The sequence below is a fragment of the Exophiala spinifera genome, assembly GCF_000836115.1.
Source record: "Exophiala spinifera strain CBS 89968 unplaced genomic scaffold supercont1.2, whole genome shotgun sequence".
In the NCBI taxonomy this organism is placed as follows: domain Eukaryota; kingdom Fungi; phylum Ascomycota; class Eurotiomycetes; order Chaetothyriales; family Herpotrichiellaceae; genus Exophiala; species Exophiala spinifera.
Window position 1 is genome coordinate 2,898,850 of NW_015622514.1, and position 21,625 is coordinate 2,920,474.

The 21,625-nt window shown below is 52.8% G+C and overlaps 6 protein-coding genes across 6 annotated transcripts; 4 read left to right on the forward strand and 2 right to left on the reverse strand.

The window, feature by feature from the left end:
- Positions 1-1,587: 1,587 nt before the first annotated feature.
- On the forward strand, positions 1,588-5,821 carry PV08_03351 (uncharacterized protein; the record flags this gene model as incomplete). The annotated part of the gene is made up of 2 exons (XM_016377707.1): positions 1,588-1,658; positions 1,840-5,821. The coding sequence occupies 2 exons, from the start codon at positions 1,588-1,590 to the stop codon at positions 5,819-5,821; spliced, it is 4,053 nt and encodes a 1,350-aa protein (XP_016239277.1).
- Positions 5,822-7,476: 1,655 nt separating this feature from the next.
- On the forward strand, positions 7,477-8,046 carry PV08_03352 (uncharacterized protein; the record flags this gene model as incomplete). The annotated part of the gene is made up of 1 exon (XM_016377708.1): positions 7,477-8,046. The coding sequence occupies one exon, from the start codon at positions 7,477-7,479 to the stop codon at positions 8,044-8,046; it is 570 nt and encodes a 189-aa protein (XP_016239278.1).
- A 1,183-nt stretch (positions 8,047-9,229) lies between these two features.
- Positions 9,230-10,792, forward strand: PV08_03353 (uncharacterized protein; the record flags this gene model as incomplete). Its single annotated transcript, XM_016377709.1, has 1 exon — positions 9,230-10,792. One exon carries the CDS (start codon positions 9,230-9,232, stop codon positions 10,790-10,792), a length of 1,563 nt encoding a protein of 520 aa, XP_016239279.1.
- Positions 10,793-11,311: 519 nt separating this feature from the next.
- On the reverse strand, positions 11,312-13,168 carry PV08_03354 (uncharacterized protein; the record flags this gene model as incomplete). Its single annotated transcript, XM_016377710.1, has 1 exon — positions 11,312-13,168. The coding sequence occupies one exon, from the start codon at positions 13,166-13,168 to the stop codon at positions 11,312-11,314; it is 1,857 nt and encodes a 618-aa protein (XP_016239280.1).
- A 2,211-nt stretch (positions 13,169-15,379) lies between these two features.
- On the reverse strand, positions 15,380-16,186 carry PV08_03355 (uncharacterized protein; the record flags this gene model as incomplete). Its single annotated transcript, XM_016377711.1, has 1 exon — positions 15,380-16,186. The coding sequence occupies one exon, from the start codon at positions 16,184-16,186 to the stop codon at positions 15,380-15,382; it is 807 nt and encodes a 268-aa protein (XP_016239281.1).
- A 3,942-nt stretch (positions 16,187-20,128) lies between these two features.
- Positions 20,129-21,566, forward strand: PV08_03356 (uncharacterized protein; the record flags this gene model as incomplete). The annotated part of the gene is made up of 3 exons (XM_016377712.1): positions 20,129-20,237; positions 20,288-20,725; positions 20,773-21,566. 3 exons carry the CDS (start codon positions 20,129-20,131, stop codon positions 21,564-21,566), a joined length of 1,341 nt encoding a protein of 446 aa, XP_016239282.1.
- Positions 21,567-21,625: the final 59 nt, after the last annotated feature.

The window sequence follows — 21,625 nt, forward strand, 5'->3', positions numbered from 1 at the left end:
GGTACAGAATCGAAGAATTGTCAGATCGTCACACCGATCGCAGACGATGGCTTAGGTACAGGGTGCAGAGGGACGATTCCTTTGGGTGTTGGGTGTTGGTGGTCGCGGTGGTGGCGCAGAGGCGCAGGCAATTGTCAGTGGGAGGAACTGAAGTATCGCTGGTAGCGTTTGACACACGGGAGACAAACACACGGGTTGCAGCCACCGCGATGATCAATGTAAGTAACTTTGGCTAAGGAAGAGACAGTCGAGAAGAATGAAGATGAGAGAGAAGGAGAAGAAGACACAGGCCCAAGAGGGAGCAGTGAGTGACAGATATATCGATTTGACTTCTGACCATGGTTGTTTGGGTACACGGAAGCAGGCGAGAAGAGAAGAGAGAGGTCAGTTCTCGCGAACAACACCGGCATCAACGCCATCACGGGAGCCAGGGACCTGAGACCACAGCGCAGATGACATGGACATGGATATGGACATAGTGTTTGCCCTTGACCTTGAACCTTGGACCATTCTGGCAAATGGAAAGATACGACTAAAAGTAAACGTGTCGCCCCGATCGAGGGCACCACAGGCGATTGGGATGGCTACGTACCGAGTAGCGGACCCGGCGAGACAGAAGGACAGCGGCGATGCTGGATGAAGGCGAGGACGAGACAGTAGGAGAATGAGTTCGAGGGTGATTTCGGTATGAGGAAGAGAGTGCATGGCGACAGAGTTCGAGTCTTTCCCTCACCGCCAGGTTGTGCAAATAAGATGGAAAAAGGTCTCTACGCGAATGAGTTAAGTGTACTGTAACTAAGGCCAGTCAATATCGGTACGGAATATGTGAGAATGCAAGTATCTGCAGTGTCTGCAGTGTCTGCAGCGTCTGCAGCGTCGGCAGTGTTAATGCTGGTCGCCTGCAAACCAGGTGCGAATGAGGGCTGGATTTGGCTGGCATTTTCATGCCCAAGAAGACGCCAACTCGCCGGGATGTCAGGGACAGTATTCCTGTACATTAGTCCTGCTGCTGCCGACAGGAGCTAGCTGGCCTTTTGGGGGGTCTATGGGCTCTATCAGGCCTAGTTGCCCCCCCGGAACCCTTGCGATTCGTGCCACCTACTGCCGCCCAGAATGCGACACCTGGCACCCGCAGGCGCGCATAACCGTTGTGTTGTAGGGGGCTTTAGGGCGTCTCGAATGGACGCCTGGTGGGTGGTTGGGCCCCCGGAGAAGCTAGTTCCCTGCACTCGAGAGTCGAGCCTAGCCTGCTCTTACCGATCCAGCAGATGGCTATCCGCTGTTTTGTTGTCGCAGCCTTGCAACCACTCATGCCACTTTGCATGCTTCCCTTCAAATCTTGATCCATCTTTCCCTGATCATGACATCTGACACTTGCAGTCCCCTCGCTGCAACCACTGTGCATAAGTGAAAACAGCTCTTCGCTTACCGATCATCTCACTGTTCCAATGACGGGCTCCTCTGCCAGTCATGAAGCCAGGAATTCTCTCCTCTGCAGCCGCCTTCACACTAGCTCTAGCCTCATCGCGATCGACTTTGCGAATGGCTCTCTGAGCGCATGTCTCTAATGCCGGGAAAAACACAGCCATGTCTGATCCAGCCGCTGCCGAAAACGAGACAGGCTTACCTCCACCTGCGCCGCCTCTCCCGCCCAGTCGGTTGGGTCAATTGCAAAGAATCATTGCTCCTTGGGGAAAACATATTGGCTCAAAGTCGCATGGCGGCCCAGTACAAGGCGACGGTGGTCGAAGACTCCGTCGAATCAATCCCGCACACAACTACAGGCATGCATTGCTGTCTCTCTTGAGGCAAGCGCACAAGACTAACGAGGCACTCCAGTTCCGTACCCTCCCAGACAGCCGTCCATCGCACAGGTATACCCATTACCGCTCTCGATATAAACCAGTCCGGGACACATGCGATCCTTGCGGGAAAAGAGATCCTCAAAACCGTCCATATCTACGAAGGGAAGGTAACTGAGGACCTGAACCTTCGGGCCTCCATCAATTCGTACTCCTCTGCCCATACGTCGCCTCAGTTTGACTGGGCCGCAAGACGCAGGGACTTCCTGCCAGCAAGAGATGTGAGATGGTCTACCGGTAATTGGGCACACCTAGTTGCCACCGCCGCCACAAATGGCCGCATTGCACTGTATGATCTGACAGCTCCTGGCCCGAGGATGGAGCTGGCATGGCTGCATGAACATACCGGCCAGATCAACAAGCTGGACTTTGATCCTCATGCCGGCTACTTGTTGCTGTCAGCATCCCAAGACAAGTCGGTAAGATTATGGGATATGCGTGAGCCAAAACCAGAAAAATCTCGGCAGCGGTTTGATGTGCGCAGTGCTGTGAGGGACGTTCGTTGGTCACCGTTTGAGCCTTTTGATTTCGCTGTCTGTGCTGATGGCGGAGTTGTCCAGAAGTGGGATGCTCGTTCTCCCGCAGGACCAAAGTTGAGTATCAATGGCCATGAGAAGGCGTGCTACTGTCTCGATTGGCACCCGGATGGTCGCCACGTGATTTCTGGAGGCTTTGATAAATTCGTTCGAGTATGGGATTTTCAAAGCGACAACCGACGGCAAAAGCCAGTTCTGCAATTTCGTGCACCACATGCTATCAGGAACATCAGGTGGAGACCTCCCTGTAGGGAAGCAGAGTCCGCGGCGAACCAGTTGCAGAGCACTCAAGTGGCGGTGTCCTATTACCACGATGATTCGCGGCTTCACATTTGGGATCTCAGACGACCCCTGCTGCCGTTTCGAGAACTTGACAGATATGCTTCGCCTGCCAATGATCTCCTTTGGGCGGATCAAGACTTGCTTTGGACTGTTGGAGACGAAGGAGTCTTCACCCAATGGGACGTGAAACATGCCGCTCCTTTGTATAATCAGCTTTCTCCTGGTGCTTCGCTGTTCATGCCGGATGGACAGTACTATACGTTTACTGAAGACAGAGAGACTCGCCACGCACCTGGACTAGATGATGCTGCCTTGGGGTTTCTGAGCGTTCCCGCGGACAAATTGAGCAGCGGGGAGGATGCCGCAATCAGCCGCAGTTTTACAGATGACGAGGCAAGTCAAGAACCGACCAGTGGAACTGGAATCCGACGACCTGGTCGAGGGCCCGCGTCGTCGAAATCTACGAGATCGCTAGCAAATAGCCCCCCTTCTCTGGACGACAAACCGCACGTGCTTTCATTGGATCGGACTGTTATTGATCGTCAAGACCTCTTTAGCAATGAACAGGTGGGTGCTGCAGGCTACATTCCTGGCGTGGCCGCCGAGCCGGAGGTTGTAGAATACCTGGCCTCAAACTGGGCGACCCCGGCCACAGAAGACGAAAGAAAACACGATCCAAATGCCATTCTCCCTCGACTGGAGGATGCCTTCAACCAGAATGCGAGGGCCTGTGACATGGTGTCGATGCATCGTATGGCACAGTCTTGGAGGATCCTATCAGCCGTTATAATTCCAGAACTGAAAGACTGGGCAGATGGCAATCGGGCCAAGAGAAGGGCGGATGCCGCCAGACGACGACAGAACCTAGAAAACTTTCGTTCAGGGACGACAAGGCCTGGTCTTTCTCCGCTAGCTGGGTTGCCAACTCGAAAGGGCGACCACAGGTCACATACTCTCATAAGCAGCTTGTTCAAGTCATCTGAACGGAAACATTTGGGAAATGAGATGGATAGTACTTCGAACATGACTACTCCTCTCGCCAAACCTTTGCCAGACACGCCTCCTTCCGAGCGAAGAAGATGGAGTCACTCCAGCAGTGATGATGAGAGCATCGATGAAATCGTACCACTTCCCCCGTCAGTCTTGACCTCGCATTCGACCGCTGCCGCTGCCTCTCGGGCTCTTCTGGATAGCCCTGGACGAGTCACCAAATCCACTCCCTCTTCGCCCGAAACTTTAAGACCTAAACAGTCCAGCAGGTCACAGCCTTCCAGTGAAACCCCAGCTGCCGAGCAGTATTTAGTTCAGGGCAGTGTACGAGCTTCAGCCGATGTGGCGACAATGCAAACTCCACCGCAGGAAAATCAGACCCAAGAACAGAGGAGAGCGGCTCTGAAAAATTACCGCGTACAGGCAAGACCTATATTCTCGTTCGAAGATAGCGCGCACACGCCAGCCTCGGAGGTACATCCAGACTCAGGAGATAGCTTTCCAATGTTCTCGGCATCAACAGATAGCTCACACAAGGCTCGGTCTATGGGACGGTCCGCTGACTCAAATCGGAGTGATGCTAGGCCTTCTGCTCAACGTGGAGGTTCCGAGTTCGATGACGATTCTGATCATTCTTCTCTTGAAGGCACGGGGGTCAAGCGGCCTCATCTGCAGCACGGGCAAAGCGACCGATCGGTAGCGCCAGAGAGGCGGGTATCTGATTTTGAGGCCCCCTTGGACATGAGCTTCGACCAAAACCGATTGGACCGCAATGCTCTGGACTTCCACATGCAGGGTGACAAGTCTGCATGGCAACCCACTTCCCAATCTGGTCGGGGGCATGGTTTTGAAGCTGGGCCTGGGCCTGGGCCTGGGCCTGGGCATATCATGACATCTACGTCCCAGGACGACACAAATGTCTCTTCTTCACTGGAAGCGCGTTCTTTTGATGACCATCTCCCAGCCCAGAAACCACAGATATACACGTCCAACCCACTGCGCCTAGAGACTTCAGAGGCCATCAGTTCTCGCGATTTCCACAGACAAAACGAATTGTTCCACACCATACCCATGGATGAACTTGACAGTGAGACATACCTCTACCAGGACTTTCGACCCATCGATCTTTCACACTATGAACCAAAGCTTCCCTTCGCGTGGTCAGCACTACCTTTGATCTGCCATAGCATTGCATTCGATTTGGAAAATGGAATTGGACATTGCCAATTTGCTGCACATCTCCTGATGCACACCCATCCGTTTTTTTTCCATCCAGAGTTCCGAAGGTCCACAAACGGTAACAGTCACGATGGGAACAGCCTAGCTGACAGGCTCATGACGCCACACCTTGGACACAGGATCATTGAAGGCATTCTGGAGGGTCATTTGTTATTTTTACAGCAAATGGCTTTGTTCGCATCAGCAGCACTGATAAGAAAGCAGGCGGTGGAACTGAGTTATTCCAAACTCTACAGTATGACACAGGCTAGCAAGCAAGCCAACGGTAGTCTTGCCAACGGAGATGGTATGAGCCTGTCAATAGCCTGCAGCCATTGCCAAATGCCCATGGCGGTCGGCCAGAGAGTCTGTGAGCGATGTCAACTAGCCAGGTCTGTATGTCCGGTCTGCCAGTCCCTGACACATGAGGCTGTCGGCCACCGAGAGTCGTTGGGTGACGGGGTGCGTAGCTGGGGCCAAGGTCAGGACTTTTGGTGCTTTTGCCAGGCTTGCGGACACTCGGGGCATGCGTCCTGCTTGAGTGCATGGTTTGATCAGCCCTTCAGCGAAGGTACATGTCCCAGCCAAGGCTGCGGCTGCGACTGTGGCCCCGGCATGACCAGGCAGCTTCGAGTTCAGCAACAGATCAAGCGGGAAGAGGAAGCGAGACTTATTCGCGGGTCTGGTTCTGGAAGAGTATCTACTAAGCGAGATCCCCTGCGAGCATCAGCCAGCCCAGCAGTTGACAAAGCACGAGCTGCTTTACGGTCGGCCATGGACACAGAGAGATCCACGCAGAGCAGCGATGAACGGAGTTTCAGCGGGAAGCGTGACGGCAGCCGTGCTGCTGCGTCAGGCTTTGGCAGCTCACGCAAGAGTGTACGGTTGGTCACCCCAGGCGAAGAATACGGGCAGTCTCATTCCAAGTCTTGAGAGGTTCCATTAGCACAGGAGCTCTGTACGGAGTACAAGTGAAGAACCTGCACCAGCTGGCCGTGCAAACGAGCTCACAAGCTGATGCGGGTCTCCAAGTCAGAATACCAATCACGTCGATTGGGATTGTTAGTGTCGAACGCCACTCAGCACACGGCTGCCTCTTATAGCGAAATATAGCATGCCGACGGGTTTTGGCGAATGCACGTTTGGCTGAAGGGCTTGTGGCAGCGGTCAGCTCTAGAGCGAGTACAGACTCCAACCAAGATGACCTGTACCCAAGTTGCTCGTATCTAGCGGGAATGGCGCGGAGCTGGCGAGGGAGGTCCGGTGGCATGATTTTTGAATGGTCCTTTGAGTCCGTAGCTGTGCAGAGCTTCAAGTCACCGGACTTTGATGCATCCACCACACCGCCTCTTGTATTACGAATTGGTTTGCAAATCCATCTCCAACATCTGGGGTGTCGAGAATTATCCGTCCACGTGAAGGGTGAGTACAATAGCGGCGAAGCGAGGGAAAGTGGGATGAATTCCCCGCAACTATCCATATCTTCCCCATACTCGCAAGCACTCTGCGACATTGTCCGGTTGTACGGCGTGTTCATGGACGGAGTGTGAGGGCCTCTTTGGCTAAGCTGACTCCGAGGGACTACCACGGATAGAGAGATGGCGAGGCTACTGCGCTGGAGCTGGTAACTGTCAACCCTGCAACCTCGGTATACGAAGGAATGCTCTGTGATCTGGGATAAAAATATCTTCCCACGCAACGCGAAACGATGCCCAACTTCCCGGCCAGTTGCCAGTTCCCTCTCCATCTCACGGTCTGCGTCCAGTCAACGGTGCAGTCGCTGTTTGCTCCGTTAACCTCTTTCGGGCAACCCTATACACTGCGGCTCCCCATTCGCTATATATGCCGTATCCTATTCCTCTTTCAGACGAAACTATACTTGTTATGGCCTGGCGCGTCTGCATTAACGACATAGCCTGGGCCCGTAGATGGTGCTGCGGCGGCGAGGAGGGTCCAATCAACAGTCAGCGCTAGGGCAACAATGCTTACCACTCCGGGCGTTACTGCATCTGTCACTCTCTTTTGGCCGTTGTCTGGTCTAGATTTCCGATCTCTTACCTCAGATGGACGACGAGCGGTTCCTGTACTCGTACCTAGCACCATCTGTCGTCCCGAGTTCTTTGGTTCCTTGGTCTTCTAGCTACGGCACTAAGAGCTGGGCGGAGGCTTGAAGCAGCCTACGGAGGAGCTAAGCCCGGGCGTCCCAGCCTTCGCCAGCCCCGGAGACATACACGATATCCAGTGCGAGTACTCCGTAGAGACCAAGGCATCTGGACGGAGTGTCCGTAAGCGTGACCATGCATGCGGAGGCATTTTAGAATTGCCACTGCACGTATTCAGGCGGCCTGCAATCACATCTTGGGTTCATAAAAGCTGGACTTGTTCCCTCTGATCCTACTGCTTCATATCTGCATCAGTCGCTTCGTTCCCTCCAGCCTTTCGTTGTTAATACTCGCTCGTAACAACCGTTAATCGTATCATACTCTCTACCTCTGAGAATTCACCTGCAACGTAGTCATTTCAACTTGACAATCCAAAGCGAAAAGCATCTTTCTTTTATTGATTCGCCAGCGGCAGCATCGTCGACCATGCGTTTCTCCGACATCATCACTCCCCTAAGCCTTCTGGGTATGGCAACCGCTTTCCAGCCCGTGGCCAGGCGCGGCGGCGGTGAATGTATCCCCTACGCCACCGCCCAGACGCTCGTCAATGACTGGATCACCACCCTGACGACACCCTCGGACGTTGCCAACATGGAGAACCTCCTCGCCCCCAGCTTCTCCGATTACTCGGACTCGATCAACTTCATTGCCGGGATCCCCTTGGGATCAGTGACGTTTCCATCGCCCGAAGCATACATTGGAGGACAGGGTGCTCAGCCTCCCATCGGCGTGGCCATTCTCAACCTCGACGCCGTGACGTGCGACGGTGTCATTGCCGTTCGATGGGTCGCCACGGTCGGTCTCGACGTCGCCGAGGCAAAGGGCATCTCCATCCTGCATGCCGTGCAGTCCGGGTCGGACTGCAACGCCGTCGGCCCTACTGGGTGGCAGTTGGGTCAGCTGTTCACCGAGTTCAACTCTGCCGCGTGGGTTCTGGATATCGGCGGGACTTGCGTGTCACCTGCTGCTCAGGCTTCGCGCAAGTTGAGAGGCTAGGTAGATGACGACGGTGGTGGTGGTGGTGGTCAGCTTGTGCCTCGAACCCGGAGATGAACGAGTGGATGGATTACGGTGCATGGTGGTGATGGTAATGAGTACGGAGTCAAGTACCTAATATCCGACGACGTGAATGAGTTTTTTCTTTTATATTCGAATGGTACGCGGCATATGGCGGTGGGAAAATCGGATTCACACGCCAGGTGTTTAATTGACGAAAATTGGGACTGAACATCGAACCACCTTGTAAATACTTGTTAGTACAGCCTCCTCCTTACGGTTACAAAGAATCTGGGTACCCAGGTAGGTAGCTGTGCTAATAACCAGCATGAGTCGGAGTACGAGTCCTAACCAGATGCATACTTAATGTGTCTTGGAGAGCTCAAGAGCGAATTCACATTCTCCATTCCTTCCACTTCCTCGAATGTTGGTCGTAAGAGCGGCCAGCGTGTGCTCTCTCCTTGTCATCACGGTTCTGTTGTCGATGGCCATGCTGGACCAAGTATCTGTACCTTGGAAACGTCTGTCGGCACACGGGCCACAGCCACGGCACGGTCCAACCCTCCCAGAGAGCGTACGCACGTCCTGCCTCGACCCCAAGGGGGAGTAAGAAGGTCTAAATCTACGCTTGCCATTCCACCTACCGTCATTGACTGCGTTGATATCGTGAAGTCATGAAGAATCGTCTTCTCCTCAGAGGTTGGTACCTCGTATGTCACCGGTCTAGTACAGTATCCCACTTCCATTGACCACCACGGACTTTCAACCATTTACTTCTTCGCAGCGCGACTCTGGACTTGTGTAGGTGCTTTGCGGTGCTTTCGTACCGTCGTTGAAATGTCCAACAGCACCCGGCGATGACGAGGCTGGCTCAGTGTTTGACGGGCTTATTGCTAAGGCTAGTGCTACCGAGGCATTCTCGTGGGCTGATTTTGCTTGTGCTTCGAGGTCTGGTGAGGCTGTGCCTTCTTATCAATACGAGACGGCATGCGACTCTGGCGACTCGTCTGCCTTCAACACCACTTTCTCCCCGCACTCGCGGTATTTCACTTGTCTATTGTCCCTAAGACATATCTTAACCTCGAGGTTATAGCATTCCAAGCCCCTGTCGCGGCCCTCTTGTCCTTGCTTCCATAAAAACTATCCTATCCCACATATATACACATCCAGCCGCATTGGAACGATGGAGGCAATTGGGCTGACGGTCGGTCTTTTGGGACTGGCAGGTCTCTTCAGCCAGTGCAAGGACCTCCTCGATCTCATCGAAACCGGTCGGTCGTACGCAAGAGGACTCGAAGCACTGGATACAAAGTTTGAGGCACAGAAGTTACGCTTTCAGATCTGGGGCGAGGCTGTGGGCCTGGTTGGAGATTTGACGCCTGACGAGAACCTGGCCCACGATGATGTTAGGCCTGTCGTCCAACGTATCTTGAACAACATGCGACTGCTATTTGACGATACGCATAGATTGAAAGGGACGTTTGGGCCCCGTCAAATCAATGATCAAAACGCGCGTGAAGGGTTTGCCCAGCTGCTGCTCCGGCTTCGTCGGAGCCAGGAGGCTGCGAGCCTGTCGACAAAGGCGAGATGGAGTGTATCCAGGAAGGACAAATTCCAAACCTTGGTGGAAGAGATAAGAACTTTCATGGACTCTCTTGAAAGTATCACGAGCTCCTTGGAACAGCTCTCGAGAAGACGTAATCTTCTCGAAAGGAATATCGCTGCCGCTCCGGATGAAGCAAGTCTACGCGCATTGCGTGAAGTCTCGTCAGAGAGTGGAATAGTCGTGTCGGATAGCGCAAGCTCGCGCTTCCTCCACTTGGACGACTTCAATCACGATCCTACTGATTCTGTACCCGACGACTACTCGAGTTCACACGCAACGTACGTCTCCTGTCGTACACATCCAAGAGAAAGCATGGATATGGGCAGAGGAGATCCTGCGAGCATTACCTTGGCGCCGCCCGAGATAGACCGTCAACTAACTCCTACGGGGTCCACTGATGACTGCTTCTCGAGGGAAGAAGTAGTGTTACAGACGGAAAAGTTCAAGACCTTGTGGCAGAATACGGGTAACATCGCGCTCGAAGTGGTCACCGCCGGTGATGATTCTGCTCTCTCTGGACCTTTTCCTAAAAGGATAAGAAAAGAATTTGAATCTGTATCCAGGGGCATCCGAGACAATAATATGCCGATGTCTTTCATGACCATCAACGGAAGCCTTGTGGACCTGCTTGGAGTCTTCATGGGCCCAGCTTCCACGCCGTATGAAGGGGGGATCTTCTTCACACGCTGGACTTTCACACCTGGCTATCCTTTCACGCCTCCCCTGGTCAAGTTCTTGACCAAGATCTATCACCCCAACATCGATCCACGTGGAGTAATCTGCCTCGATATTCTGAACGATAGCGGCTCGTCCGTTAGTCTGGGACTCGAGAAAACGCTTGTCTCGATAATCTCCATTTTGGACGACCCTACCCTGGACGACCCCTTTGTCCCGCAGATTGCGGAACAATACCAAGCAAGGCGAGAAGAGTACGACAGGACCGCTCGTGCCTACACAATGAGATATGCGACAGGAGACTTGCCTTCTTTCGAGCCCCATGACGCTGCGTCACCCTGGTGGCAGGACGCTGAAAACTTGAGAAACGCTCTTGACGAGGCTGACTTAACCTGGTCCCGCCTCCTGCTTGTACCGTGCGAACCTCAATCGGGCCAGACGACGAAAAGACTGGCTCGAGTTTAAATTGGGAACGAGGTTCACCAGATCAACTCACAAGTCTACATGTCCCGAGCGAGTGAGTTTTATCTGGTGGGAGAATGTCAGTTAGTGTTTACGCTCGAATGCACGGTATGTTTATCATCTTACGAAAGAAATTCTCAGTGCCCCAGCAGCAGCAGACGATATGAGAAAAACAAAAACAGCTAGACGAAGTAACGAACGGTATGGTATTCATGTCCCGAGTTCGCTATCCTTGCATTAACTTAGGTAATATATACCTAACATACCTACCTAGGTACTCATGTATCAGTGATCAAAACTCTGTGTGGTGGCCGAAGTCCTCAAACCGAAAAAAAAAGACTCCCTATTCATGATGCATTCTATACAGTCTGCCGTGTCACCATGTCACGCCATGTCATGCCCAAGGAATACCTTGCTCTTGTCCCTGTGCCGCGTTGTATTGTGTAGTGGTATAAATGTGTTGTTTAGTAGCGTCTGCGTTGTGCAATGGTGTAGTGTACCGATCCAGTTGATTCAACTGGCTCAATGCTTCAAACCACAGCCGCAATCCAAACTAGATTCGGCTTCGCGCTTTCTATGCTTGAAATCACCGTGATACTCATCGAGGTGAACGAGCGGTCCGTTCTCGTTAACGGGGAGACCCGGCGGACCCATCCACTCACCCCAGTCCTGGTCCTGGTTAGTGGATGAACCGGATGACGAAGTAGAAGTCGAAGAAGAAGTCTTGACGCCCTTGGCCTTCAATTCCTCCGTGACCGCGCCGAGGTCAAGGTCGAGATACTCGGCTATGAACTCGCCGACTTCGCTGTTTTCGTGATTGCCTACCAACCCTGGGGCGTGGTCGGGGCTGGAAGCGTAGATGTTGACATCGACAGCGCTGTGGCCGTGCGTCGACCAACCTATCTGCGCGCGACGGGAGATCATGTCTGCGAAAAGGTACGACGGAGGCCAGATGGGTTTGGCGTCGATGATGGCGTCGATCTCGTCCTGCGTGTAATCGACGATGCCCAGACCCGATTTCAAAAGCTCCGACAGTTTCGCAGACTTGTCTTCTCGCGACCGGTCGGGCGAGCTGTGCAGGTATTCCCCCCATGCGCTGGACATCCACTCAGCTGAGTGGCTCGCGTTGGCGAGCACTCCGGGGTACCATCTGTACATGGGGTACGTTTGGTGCAGCTGCCTTGCAGCGGCGAGGCCGCCCGTCTCGTGGTCGGATGTCGAGACCAGTATACCTTCGGTGGTGTCCTTTTCGAGGAATTTGAGGACGGCGGCAAACGCCTTATCGTGGGCCATGACCTCGTGCACCTGAGCTGCTGGGTCGTTGCCGTGGCCTGCGTGGTCGATACGGGAGCCTTCGATCATTAGGAAGAAGCCCTTGTCGCTGTCCTTTGTGGCGGCGGAGAGCGCTTTGAGCGCTACCTCGGCCATCTCGGACTCACTTGGGTATATGTCGGAGACGTGTACGCGGTCAATCTCGTAAGGAATATCAGTCGACGCGAGAAGCGCGAGGAGAGGGAGTTTGACTCCGCCTTCAGCCTCGAGATTGTCGAAGTCCGCTTTGTTGTCCACGTAGTGGAAACCGTACTTCTCCTGGGCTAGAGCAACAACGTCCGTGGAGTCGGCTCGGCATGAGCCTTCGGTGGTGTTGGGCAGAAAGTGGCATCGTCCTCCGCCGATCATGATGTCGACGACGCGACCGAGAGGATAGTGTCCGATCATTTGTTCGGCAATCAGATCTTCATATTCGCGCCTGTTGGCGTGCGCGGCGAAACAGGCAGGAGTGGCATCTGTGATACGTGTTGTGACTACCAGCCCTGTCATGTAGCCTGCCTTTTTGGCCGCTTCGAGGACCGAGCCGCAGGGCGTGTGGTCTGGCAGGACAGAGATGGCGCCGTTGTATGACTTGAAGCCACATGAGAAGGCTGTAGCACCCGCCGCCGAGTCGGTGATAAGGCTGCTGGTGCTGCGAGTGCGGGAGGAGCCTATTAAATGTCTGTCCAGCACGAGAATGTCGTCGATGGGCAAACCCGATGTATGTTGGCGAAAGTTTCGAGTCATGGCTAGCGACGTAGGGCCCATGCCGTCTGACACCATGAATATCATGTTTCTTTTGCCCGTGGGATTACCATCCGGGCCCCAACCACCGGTGCGGCGCTGTTGAATTGACGTTTCATGTTGGTAGACCACCGCGAGGATAACCACGGCAACGGTGGCAAGGAGGGCCCAGACGAAGACGCCTATTTCGCGCCAGCGGGCGAACTTGGAAGGCGGGTGGTGTATGGACTGGCCTGTGAGAAGGGCATCTTCTTCATCGATGTTGTCGACCGAGGAGTTGGGGGACGTTGGGCGCGCCAGGAGAGGTTCTTCGGAGCGTGTCATTGCGAGGCAATGGGTATCGTGCGGTCAGCGGAGAAGAGGTCTGCATCGCCTGTCTGAAATGACGACGAAAGTCGAACTGTGCCTGTCGTCGCGCGGATCTGGTTGAGAGGGGGGAGTTGATGGTGTTGCGGTGTCATGGGGACTAAGTTGATTGGACACGTGACTGCACGTGATGATCTTGGTGAGGAGCTCCCCTAAAGTTTCGTTACCTTATCTCTTGTCAATCTCGGGCAGGGATCCTATAGTTTCAGTTCGCCAGATAAAGAGGAGGCGTGTTTGGCACAAATGCATCCATGAGACCACGAGCTGGCCCGAGACCTATACTGTAAGAAAGGGATCACATGTGACCTTACTCGAGTATGACAATGCATACCTTGTGGAGGCTGATTCAGGTTGGTAACGTCGTGAAGGCTTCGAACAATGGATCCAATATACGGCGATGGAGGTGCTTGGGCGAGAGACTGCCATATGCTCATGGATTGCTTCCAGGAGACCTTTGAAAGGCCAATTTGAAAACATTCCAGGCACTGCCAGACAGGGTCATCGTTGAAGATACTCTTGACTGAGACTAACACTAGGCGAAGAACACATAGAGACAAGCCGATGCACCATTACTATGCTGCTCAAGTCTCTGGCCAGGCCGACGCTCGTCGGATTATGCTCGCAGGACAGGACGAATCGATAGATCCTGGAGGGACAGCATTTGCCGCCTTGGGTCTGATAAAGCGGTGGGTCAGAAAGAGCACAAGATGCCTGCTTCCAACCACAAACTGAGCCTTTCTCATCGTACATTTGCGCGCTACCGTCGGAAATCAGTCCAGGCCATGGTGTCCCTACACTTCACAAAAGCAGATCAAAGGCCCTCAACTTGACGAGGCTGTGAACCAGCCTTATATGTGCAGGACCCACAGAGAACGGCGACGTGCAATCAGTCAAACAATCAACCAAGTGAACTCACCGTCAACAATCACCAACACCCTTAAAGTGATAGCTCGGGTTAAACCACATGGCTCTGTGGGGACGGTTACTCAATTAGGCGAGCAAGGAACAGAATACGCCTCGGGTTCGAATCACGATGATCGACGAGAAATTGGGGAGTATCATAGCCAAAGTCAAAATTGGAACCCACGAGGGGCTTATTTGGACGGCGTCTTGACGGTGGACGGTGGACGGTGGAAATTCAAACTTCGACGCTCAAATCCTCAAATCCTCGAAACAACGAGCCTCAACATCAGGATCCCTCGAAGTCATGAACTCACGAAATCTCGCTGCATTTTTTGGGCCTGGGAGCTCGTTCGGACAGACTTATAGAATCTTGAGTGTGCAGGTAATGACCTTCATCTCAGCTGATCGCCTAATTGAACAAAGTGCCTGAGTTGTGTCGGTGAGGTAGAGAGATGTGGACATTAACTACCTAGCCTAACGCCTTAGCGGCGATTGCGCCATTAAAGGAGTATACATGCAATAACTCGAAACTGTCAGAAGATAGCTATATGAAGGTCTCCTAGGTTATTATGATAGTCTCACTGCTGTGTTGAAGAACTGATTGTCGCTTTGACTTCTTAACATTAAAGAACGGGAACGACAATGTCGAGATACTTGGAGGCGGGCGGCACTACAGCAATATCGCACGGCTAGCACAACAAAAGCTCACGACCTGCGACACCATGTACCTGATAATTCTGCCACTCAACAGTCCTACGTTCAATAAGAGATTATCTATGCAGGTAAGATTTCAAAAGTCCAGCCTTGATCACGTCAGCTTCAGGTGTAACCGGAGAGAAGCCTCCTGGGTGATATTACCCATTCTAATGTTCCGCTCTTGAATCCATCGAAACATTCCACCTTTGAGAACGATCCAACATCTGACCACCGAAAAAAAAATACCAAACCCGAGGGTTCATATCTTTGTCCCACGCGCAATATTGCGCCGACATGGTTCCTCATCGATCTAGGGCGCATCCGACCACGGCCGAAGTCATCCACGTCGTTCCTGGCGGTTGCCAATCTCATCGAGTCTAGCGAAAAGACCATATATACTCTCTTTCGTGGTTACCCATACGCCTTGCCTGCGAGAAACTCTCAATATAGGACCAAGCAGTCATCCGGCGTTTTATGTTCGACTATGCCCAAAAACGCCGACCGACTGGACATAAAATACCAAACCCAAATCCAACCACAACCACGAACTACCAGACTGAAAAGGACTTTTCAGAACAACTTGGCATATCGGGCTGCCGAGAAGCCTACAGCGCCAGCAGTCAAGAAAATGCCTGCCCACGCCATCAAACCTCTCCTCATACTGGCTTGCATGAAAGATTCCATGGCCTGGGCGTCATTCAATTTGGGGAAAGGGACGTCCTTTGGAACAGGAACTCCGAGAATGGCGCACAACGGTTCCCACCCGTCACGCACATCATAGAAGAACAACCTGTCCTTGGGGACGACTTTTTTGAGGTGTTCGATATGACGATCCCACATGGCTCGCGTTGGTCTTTGTGGTTCATTTTCACGGAAGTATAGCTCTCCCACCCGGCCTTCATCCAAAGCGTCGTGGTAGGCACGGAACATTCGCAGGGTTGGCAGCGGTGCTAGAATCCACGACAGGACTGTGAGGTTTCCTTTCTCGACGATCGGCGCCAAACTGTTCCACCACTTCTCGGGGTCTCGAACGGTGCAGATGACCTTGGCGTCAGGGTATATAGCCATCAACTCCTCAACGAAGGCATTCGAGGGCAGGTCGGTACACGCAACATAACCATCGAGCATTTCCTTTACCCCGTCGTTCAGGGCCTTTCGATCTTCTTGAGTTTTAACGGGGGTGCGCCTGATGATTTCGATCCATCGTTTGATGTGGGACTCTGGGGAGTTGAGCATCTGGGTACCTCCATGGTAGCACGGACCGTCGAGGAGGTATGAGCAAGCGGCACCGAAGGATGTCGTTCCCGTGCGTGACAGTCCGGCCCCAATGACCCTCAGGGACCGGTCCTGTGCGGGCTGAGATGCAGTCTGACCCATGGTCGATTGTGATGGGAAGAATGGCAAAGAGGTAGGTAGGAAATTGTCCAAGAAAAGGGTAGATCTAAGCAAGCAGATCGTTTTCTAGGGCAAGACTTCAAGGCCACTGACGTTGACAGGTACGGATCTTACAATAGGTCCTAACAAGCACACGAAGGGGAGGGGAAGGGAGAGGACCGACCTTATCTCTGTTTTCCCAGATCGCCTCTTGTTCGACCCTATGGAGTTCCAGGAACCGGTCCAACCAGGCTCATGCACACACCAAACATTGAGTCAACTCAACGGGACGTGGGATTTGAGGAAATGCAACGGCCCCGATGATCATCCATCTCCCAGACAGATCCACCTCGGCGAGCTTCGATAGTGGCGCGAGACTTTGAGAACTTGACTTCAACAAGCCAAGTCACAAGAGAATAATCGTGCTAAGTAGTTAGGCTGTTTCTCTGCAGACATCCTGGCTACCTCGACTGTCGGTCTCCTTCCTAGCCGTCCGGAGGACGCTGATAGATCAGAGCACGCATAATCTCCAATTCTGCGAATAAACGCGAAAATCCCCAGACTTCAACCGGCCAGAATCTCAACGCTGTCTTGATCTCATTGAATCACACTCGCAACGTTGCGCCGACGAGCCGAATGGTTACATGTTCCCGTCAAGTATGGCTGACATCGTGCTCCCGACGGAGTATTGCCAATAGTGGAATCTGCTCAGCTTCGGCAACACAGACCCAAGCGTTTTAGCCTTGCGGGCGAAATTGAAAATGAAACAAGGACTCAAAGGATGTGGCAGACCAGCTGCAGAAAGCCGTCAAAAGTGACTCCAAATTACGGAGACTGGATTCAAGCTTCAGCCACTGGCCAGAGATCGCAAACCTGCAGGATGGAGGACAAGCAAATAACAACGATTGACCGAGGCCTGACTTTGGGGGGCCACCAGTTGCCACACTTCCACCCAAAAAAAGGGGGGGTTTTTGGAACTGCAATCAACTTACTGCTGCCCCTCCAAATTAGCGACGACCCGGCGTAAGGCTTCATGGAGTTGCCTCTGGGACTGGACCAGGATTTCTATGGGTACCTGCCTATGCCACACAAAGGCAGCTAGTAGTAGATGCTCTTCCCGCCCACAGACTTGACCGTCTCTAGTTTTCCAGGGACCACCTGAAGATCGGCACCGTTGCTTCGCCATCAAGCAATCTTATCCACTTTCTGACAGCTGCTTGTACCTTGTACGCATTGCGACTACGGACGACAAGCAGGAGGCCTAATCTCATGCAATGGCCACCGGATGCACTGTGCCCCTGCCATTCTGTTGCTTAGCATAGTCTGTTTCTCTCGATGTCGTTGCTGGCAGTGGGTGGTGTTGGAGTGTCCTTCGCAACCGCATGAGCTCTTGGCCATTATGCGAAATTGCCGATCACCCGGCGCATATTGTAACAGGACTCAAAACGGATCGCCAGGGCACATTTGGAAGCACCAAGATATGGATCCTCCAGCACTACCGCCATCCACCCTGGTCAGGGGCGTATGTAGCGCCCATGGAAAAGTTCGATAACAAGTTTGAGCGGCATGTGTCTACTACGTGAGTTGGAGCTAGGCATGAGGTGAAGAGTTGTGCCTTGGGCCCCCATTACTTGAGAATCCCTGGATATTCTGGGTTTGAGGGGTCTCTAGTCCTATGGGCATGAACACAGATCGTCAGAGGGCCAGGGGCTCAACCCGCAATCTTTCCATCGAACTCTGACGAACAAGCACCTTCACCTCACAAACACTGTGTCGGATAAAGTTCAAAGTCTACTCAACGTTGCGTCCTGGACGTTGCAAAACCGGAAATAGGGAGTAGAGAAGACTCAACTTTATCTTGTTGCCAATTTTCAGTCCCAGGCCAATCATGGATAGTACTGAAGAATCCCAAAGGGCCCCGCCGTCAGAAGCCTAAAAACCCCCCTCGATGCATCTGTCAGAAATCAAAAAAGCAAACAAAATGCAGCCTGTCGATCCGATCGAGAACAAGCGACCTGCAGCATGCGCGGCAATCTTGGTCGCGTGTATTCTGCAAGGTACATGACTGAAGACGCCACAAGCAGTGTGCGGTCGTCAACTTCACGGTCAAGGTGTACCTGATCGGCCAATTGAACCCTCGATCGTTGGTGAGTGCCGCTTCGAGAAATGGCATTACAGATAAGCCCTATGCTGTACGAGAAGTTGATTCCTCAATATCGGTCCCTCATCAGCAGCTAGGCGGTCCGGCCCATGATGGTACGATGTAGAGGCATAAAGGCATAATCTCCCGAACCACGACGAATGCGCTCGTACGCGTAATCATGACACGAACTTCACCCTGGACATTCCGAACGTGTCAGTCTTGAACTCACAAGCTTTTCTCCTCAAAGTCTGTCGCGATCTGGACGCGCAAGGCGAACATGCTCGGCTGGCTGACGACTGACTGACGACATGCGACACAAAACCAATATTGAATCGTCCTCGGAGATTGTTGCTGCTAGAATAACTTTCTTCCTTTCGAGTGTACCAACACATGGAGGAAAAGCGAGAATCTCTTTCGATGTTAACCTCCCCTAGCCTTTGCGAGTGGTGGTAGTTCTCCTATCAATCCTTGCATCGCCATGCTCTGATAAAAGGTCTGCCCGGTTATGGGACATGCTTGATAATGTACCTATTGTATCCGAGGAGAATGTCGAGTTGTTCTGAACTGTTCAGCTTCGGATGACAACTCACTGAAAGTAGAAGGACTGGATATTGAATTCCACCGTTTCTAACACGCACCTACAGCACTGCCTGGCATTCCTAAACCGTTGTTCCTGACGTCTTCCGTTCGCAAACCTCATATGCTCCCACGAGGGAAAGGTTAGACTAGTCGAGCGAGGACTTGACCTTTGCAAAGGCATCTGTGGGGAATAATTCCTGGGGAAGTCACAGCAACTGCTCGAAATTTTCCGGCTATCGCTTGGTATCCCTCTGGGATTCGATGAGTCGTTGTGTCATGCATGATGGGGACCGCCCTGGCAGGGTTTTGTGTAGACCATATTGTTTCGCATGACGATTATCGGGATATCAGTAAGTCTCATGCATCGTTGACTGCTGACATAATGTTGACCATGTCATGATGCCCTGGCGTGTGTTTGATAAGGCACTCTGACTGTCGCCTTACCTGTGAGGCAGCTCGATCTCAAGCAAACCAGGTCAGAGTGAGGCCATCCTTCCAAGGCTCTGCTTCCAAGGCCATTCTTCCAAGGCTATTCTTCCAAGGCCATTCTTCCAAGGCCATTGCCGTGGATATGGCTTGGGTAACAACTGGCCACGATCTTCCCTCTGAACCGTGCCGACCACCGCATTAATTCCCCGATTGGCTCTGATCCCGCACTAGCCGCATTAGTGTCCCCTGCCCCTGGAAGCAGCGCCACCGTCGCTCAAACCCTGGGGGAATCACCTGACGAATGACAGTGCTACAAGAGCCTAAAGCAGCAGGAAAACCGCCCAGACTAGCTACTTCCAGACCCTCATGTTTCACGCGCCGCGTCAGTGGGTGGCTACACTACGCCAGGCAAAAGATAATGTTAGTAACAAGCCAAACTGCGCCCTTTTTCCAGCTTTTTGCCAGTCGAGTCGCTTCAATTTACACCCTCACCTGTTCAATCGTTGCACTGTGCATTTTCATCCCATTTCTTGTAATTCAAGCGTTTGCTGCTTCTTTGGACTTCTTCTCCTCTACAGCAGACGTACCACTCTCGCTATATCCATTCGCTGGTGATCCTCGGTCTTTGTTTAGCAATCTCGCACGACCGCCAGACCATTCCCCGAATTCCTGCCATTCGCTTACAGACGAAAAGAACGCCCTTTCTTTGTACTACTCCGAGACGGGTTTTGTCACACATCGACCTTCCTGTCACCCGATTCTTGATCTCCTTTCATTGACAACTGAATAACGACATGGCCGGCCGCTTCTGGCTCTTAGCCGCCTCTTTGGCACCTGCGGCGTATGCTGCGGTCACCTGCGGTGGTGGAAAGCAATGCCCAGAGGATACTCCTTGTTGTTCACGTATGTCAGTCAATGGGAAAGATGTTCGGTCGAGACTAATGTTGACGCAGAGTACGGCCAATGCGGTGTTGGTGCCTATTGTCTAGGTGGCTGCGATCCTGTCAACTCTTTCTCCCTTCAAGCCTGTACACCTGCGCCTGTCTGTCAGTCAAAGACATACACCTTCGACAACCTTGATGGCATACAATCAAACACCAAATATCTAGGGGATCCTAGCAAGGCCGATTGGGTGTCATCTGGGCAGCCCCTCGAGTACAATGGCTCCGTCTTGCTCACTATGGCCGAAGGAACAGTCGGAACACTACTGGCGAGCACAGACTATGTCTGGTATGGAAAAGTGTCGGCCAGGTTAAGCACTTCTGCTGGTGCCGGCGTGGTGACTGCGTTTATTCTGTTGGGCGACTCCAAAGACGAAATCGATTTCGAATTTGTCGGCGTGGAACTCGAGAGCGCCCAAACTAACTTCTACTCTCAGGGTGTCACTGACTGTAAGTTTGTCGGATTGAGTAACGAAGCCCGTTGCTGACATGAATAGATCACAATGGTGGCAACACTACTGGCTTGAGCGATGTACACCTAAACATGCACGATTATGAGATTGATTGGCAGCCCGATACTATCACCTGGTCTATCGATGGCAACGTTGTTCGTACTCTCAACCGGGAAGATACCTGGAATGCTACCGCCAACCGATACTCATATCCTCAAACCCCATCTAGAGTGCAGCTGTCCCTCTGGCCTGGCGGTCTGTCCACCAACGGTGAGGGTACGATTGAATGGGCTGGTGGCCTTGTTCAGTGGGACTCGCCGTACATGGAGAATGGGTACTACTATGCCACCTTTGATGAAGTGTCGATTGAATGCTACGACCCTCCTAGCAATGCGCAAAAGAACGGCACCAAGTCATACATCTACACCAACGATGCCATGACCAACAACACTGTCGAAATTACCAACGAGAATACGATCCTCAGTTCGTTTTTGGCCACCGGTCTCAATATGACCGCTGGCGAAGCCAGCGCCTCTGCTAGCGCCAGTGGTTCTGCGAAGACAAGCGATGTCGAGACAGTACCTGGTTTGAGCGGTGGTGGTACTGGCAACAATGGTCAGCGCGGTGACGGCAGTTCTGCTAGCAGCAGCGCTGCAGGTACGGATGCAGGGTCTGGAAGCGCTACAGCGACCGGCAGTGCATCTACCGGATTCGTTCAAGGTGGTGGCAGTGACTCGAACAATAATGGTGCCGGTCAGCTCGGCGGCAACAGTGAGACTGTCCTGAGAGGAAGTCTGCTTGCGGTTGTCGTTGCTGTGGTTGGACTTTGTGTGCTATAGTCGAGATCGCGTGGTGGAGATGAATGGCATCTTGTACTGACCGACAATCCTTTTATGAA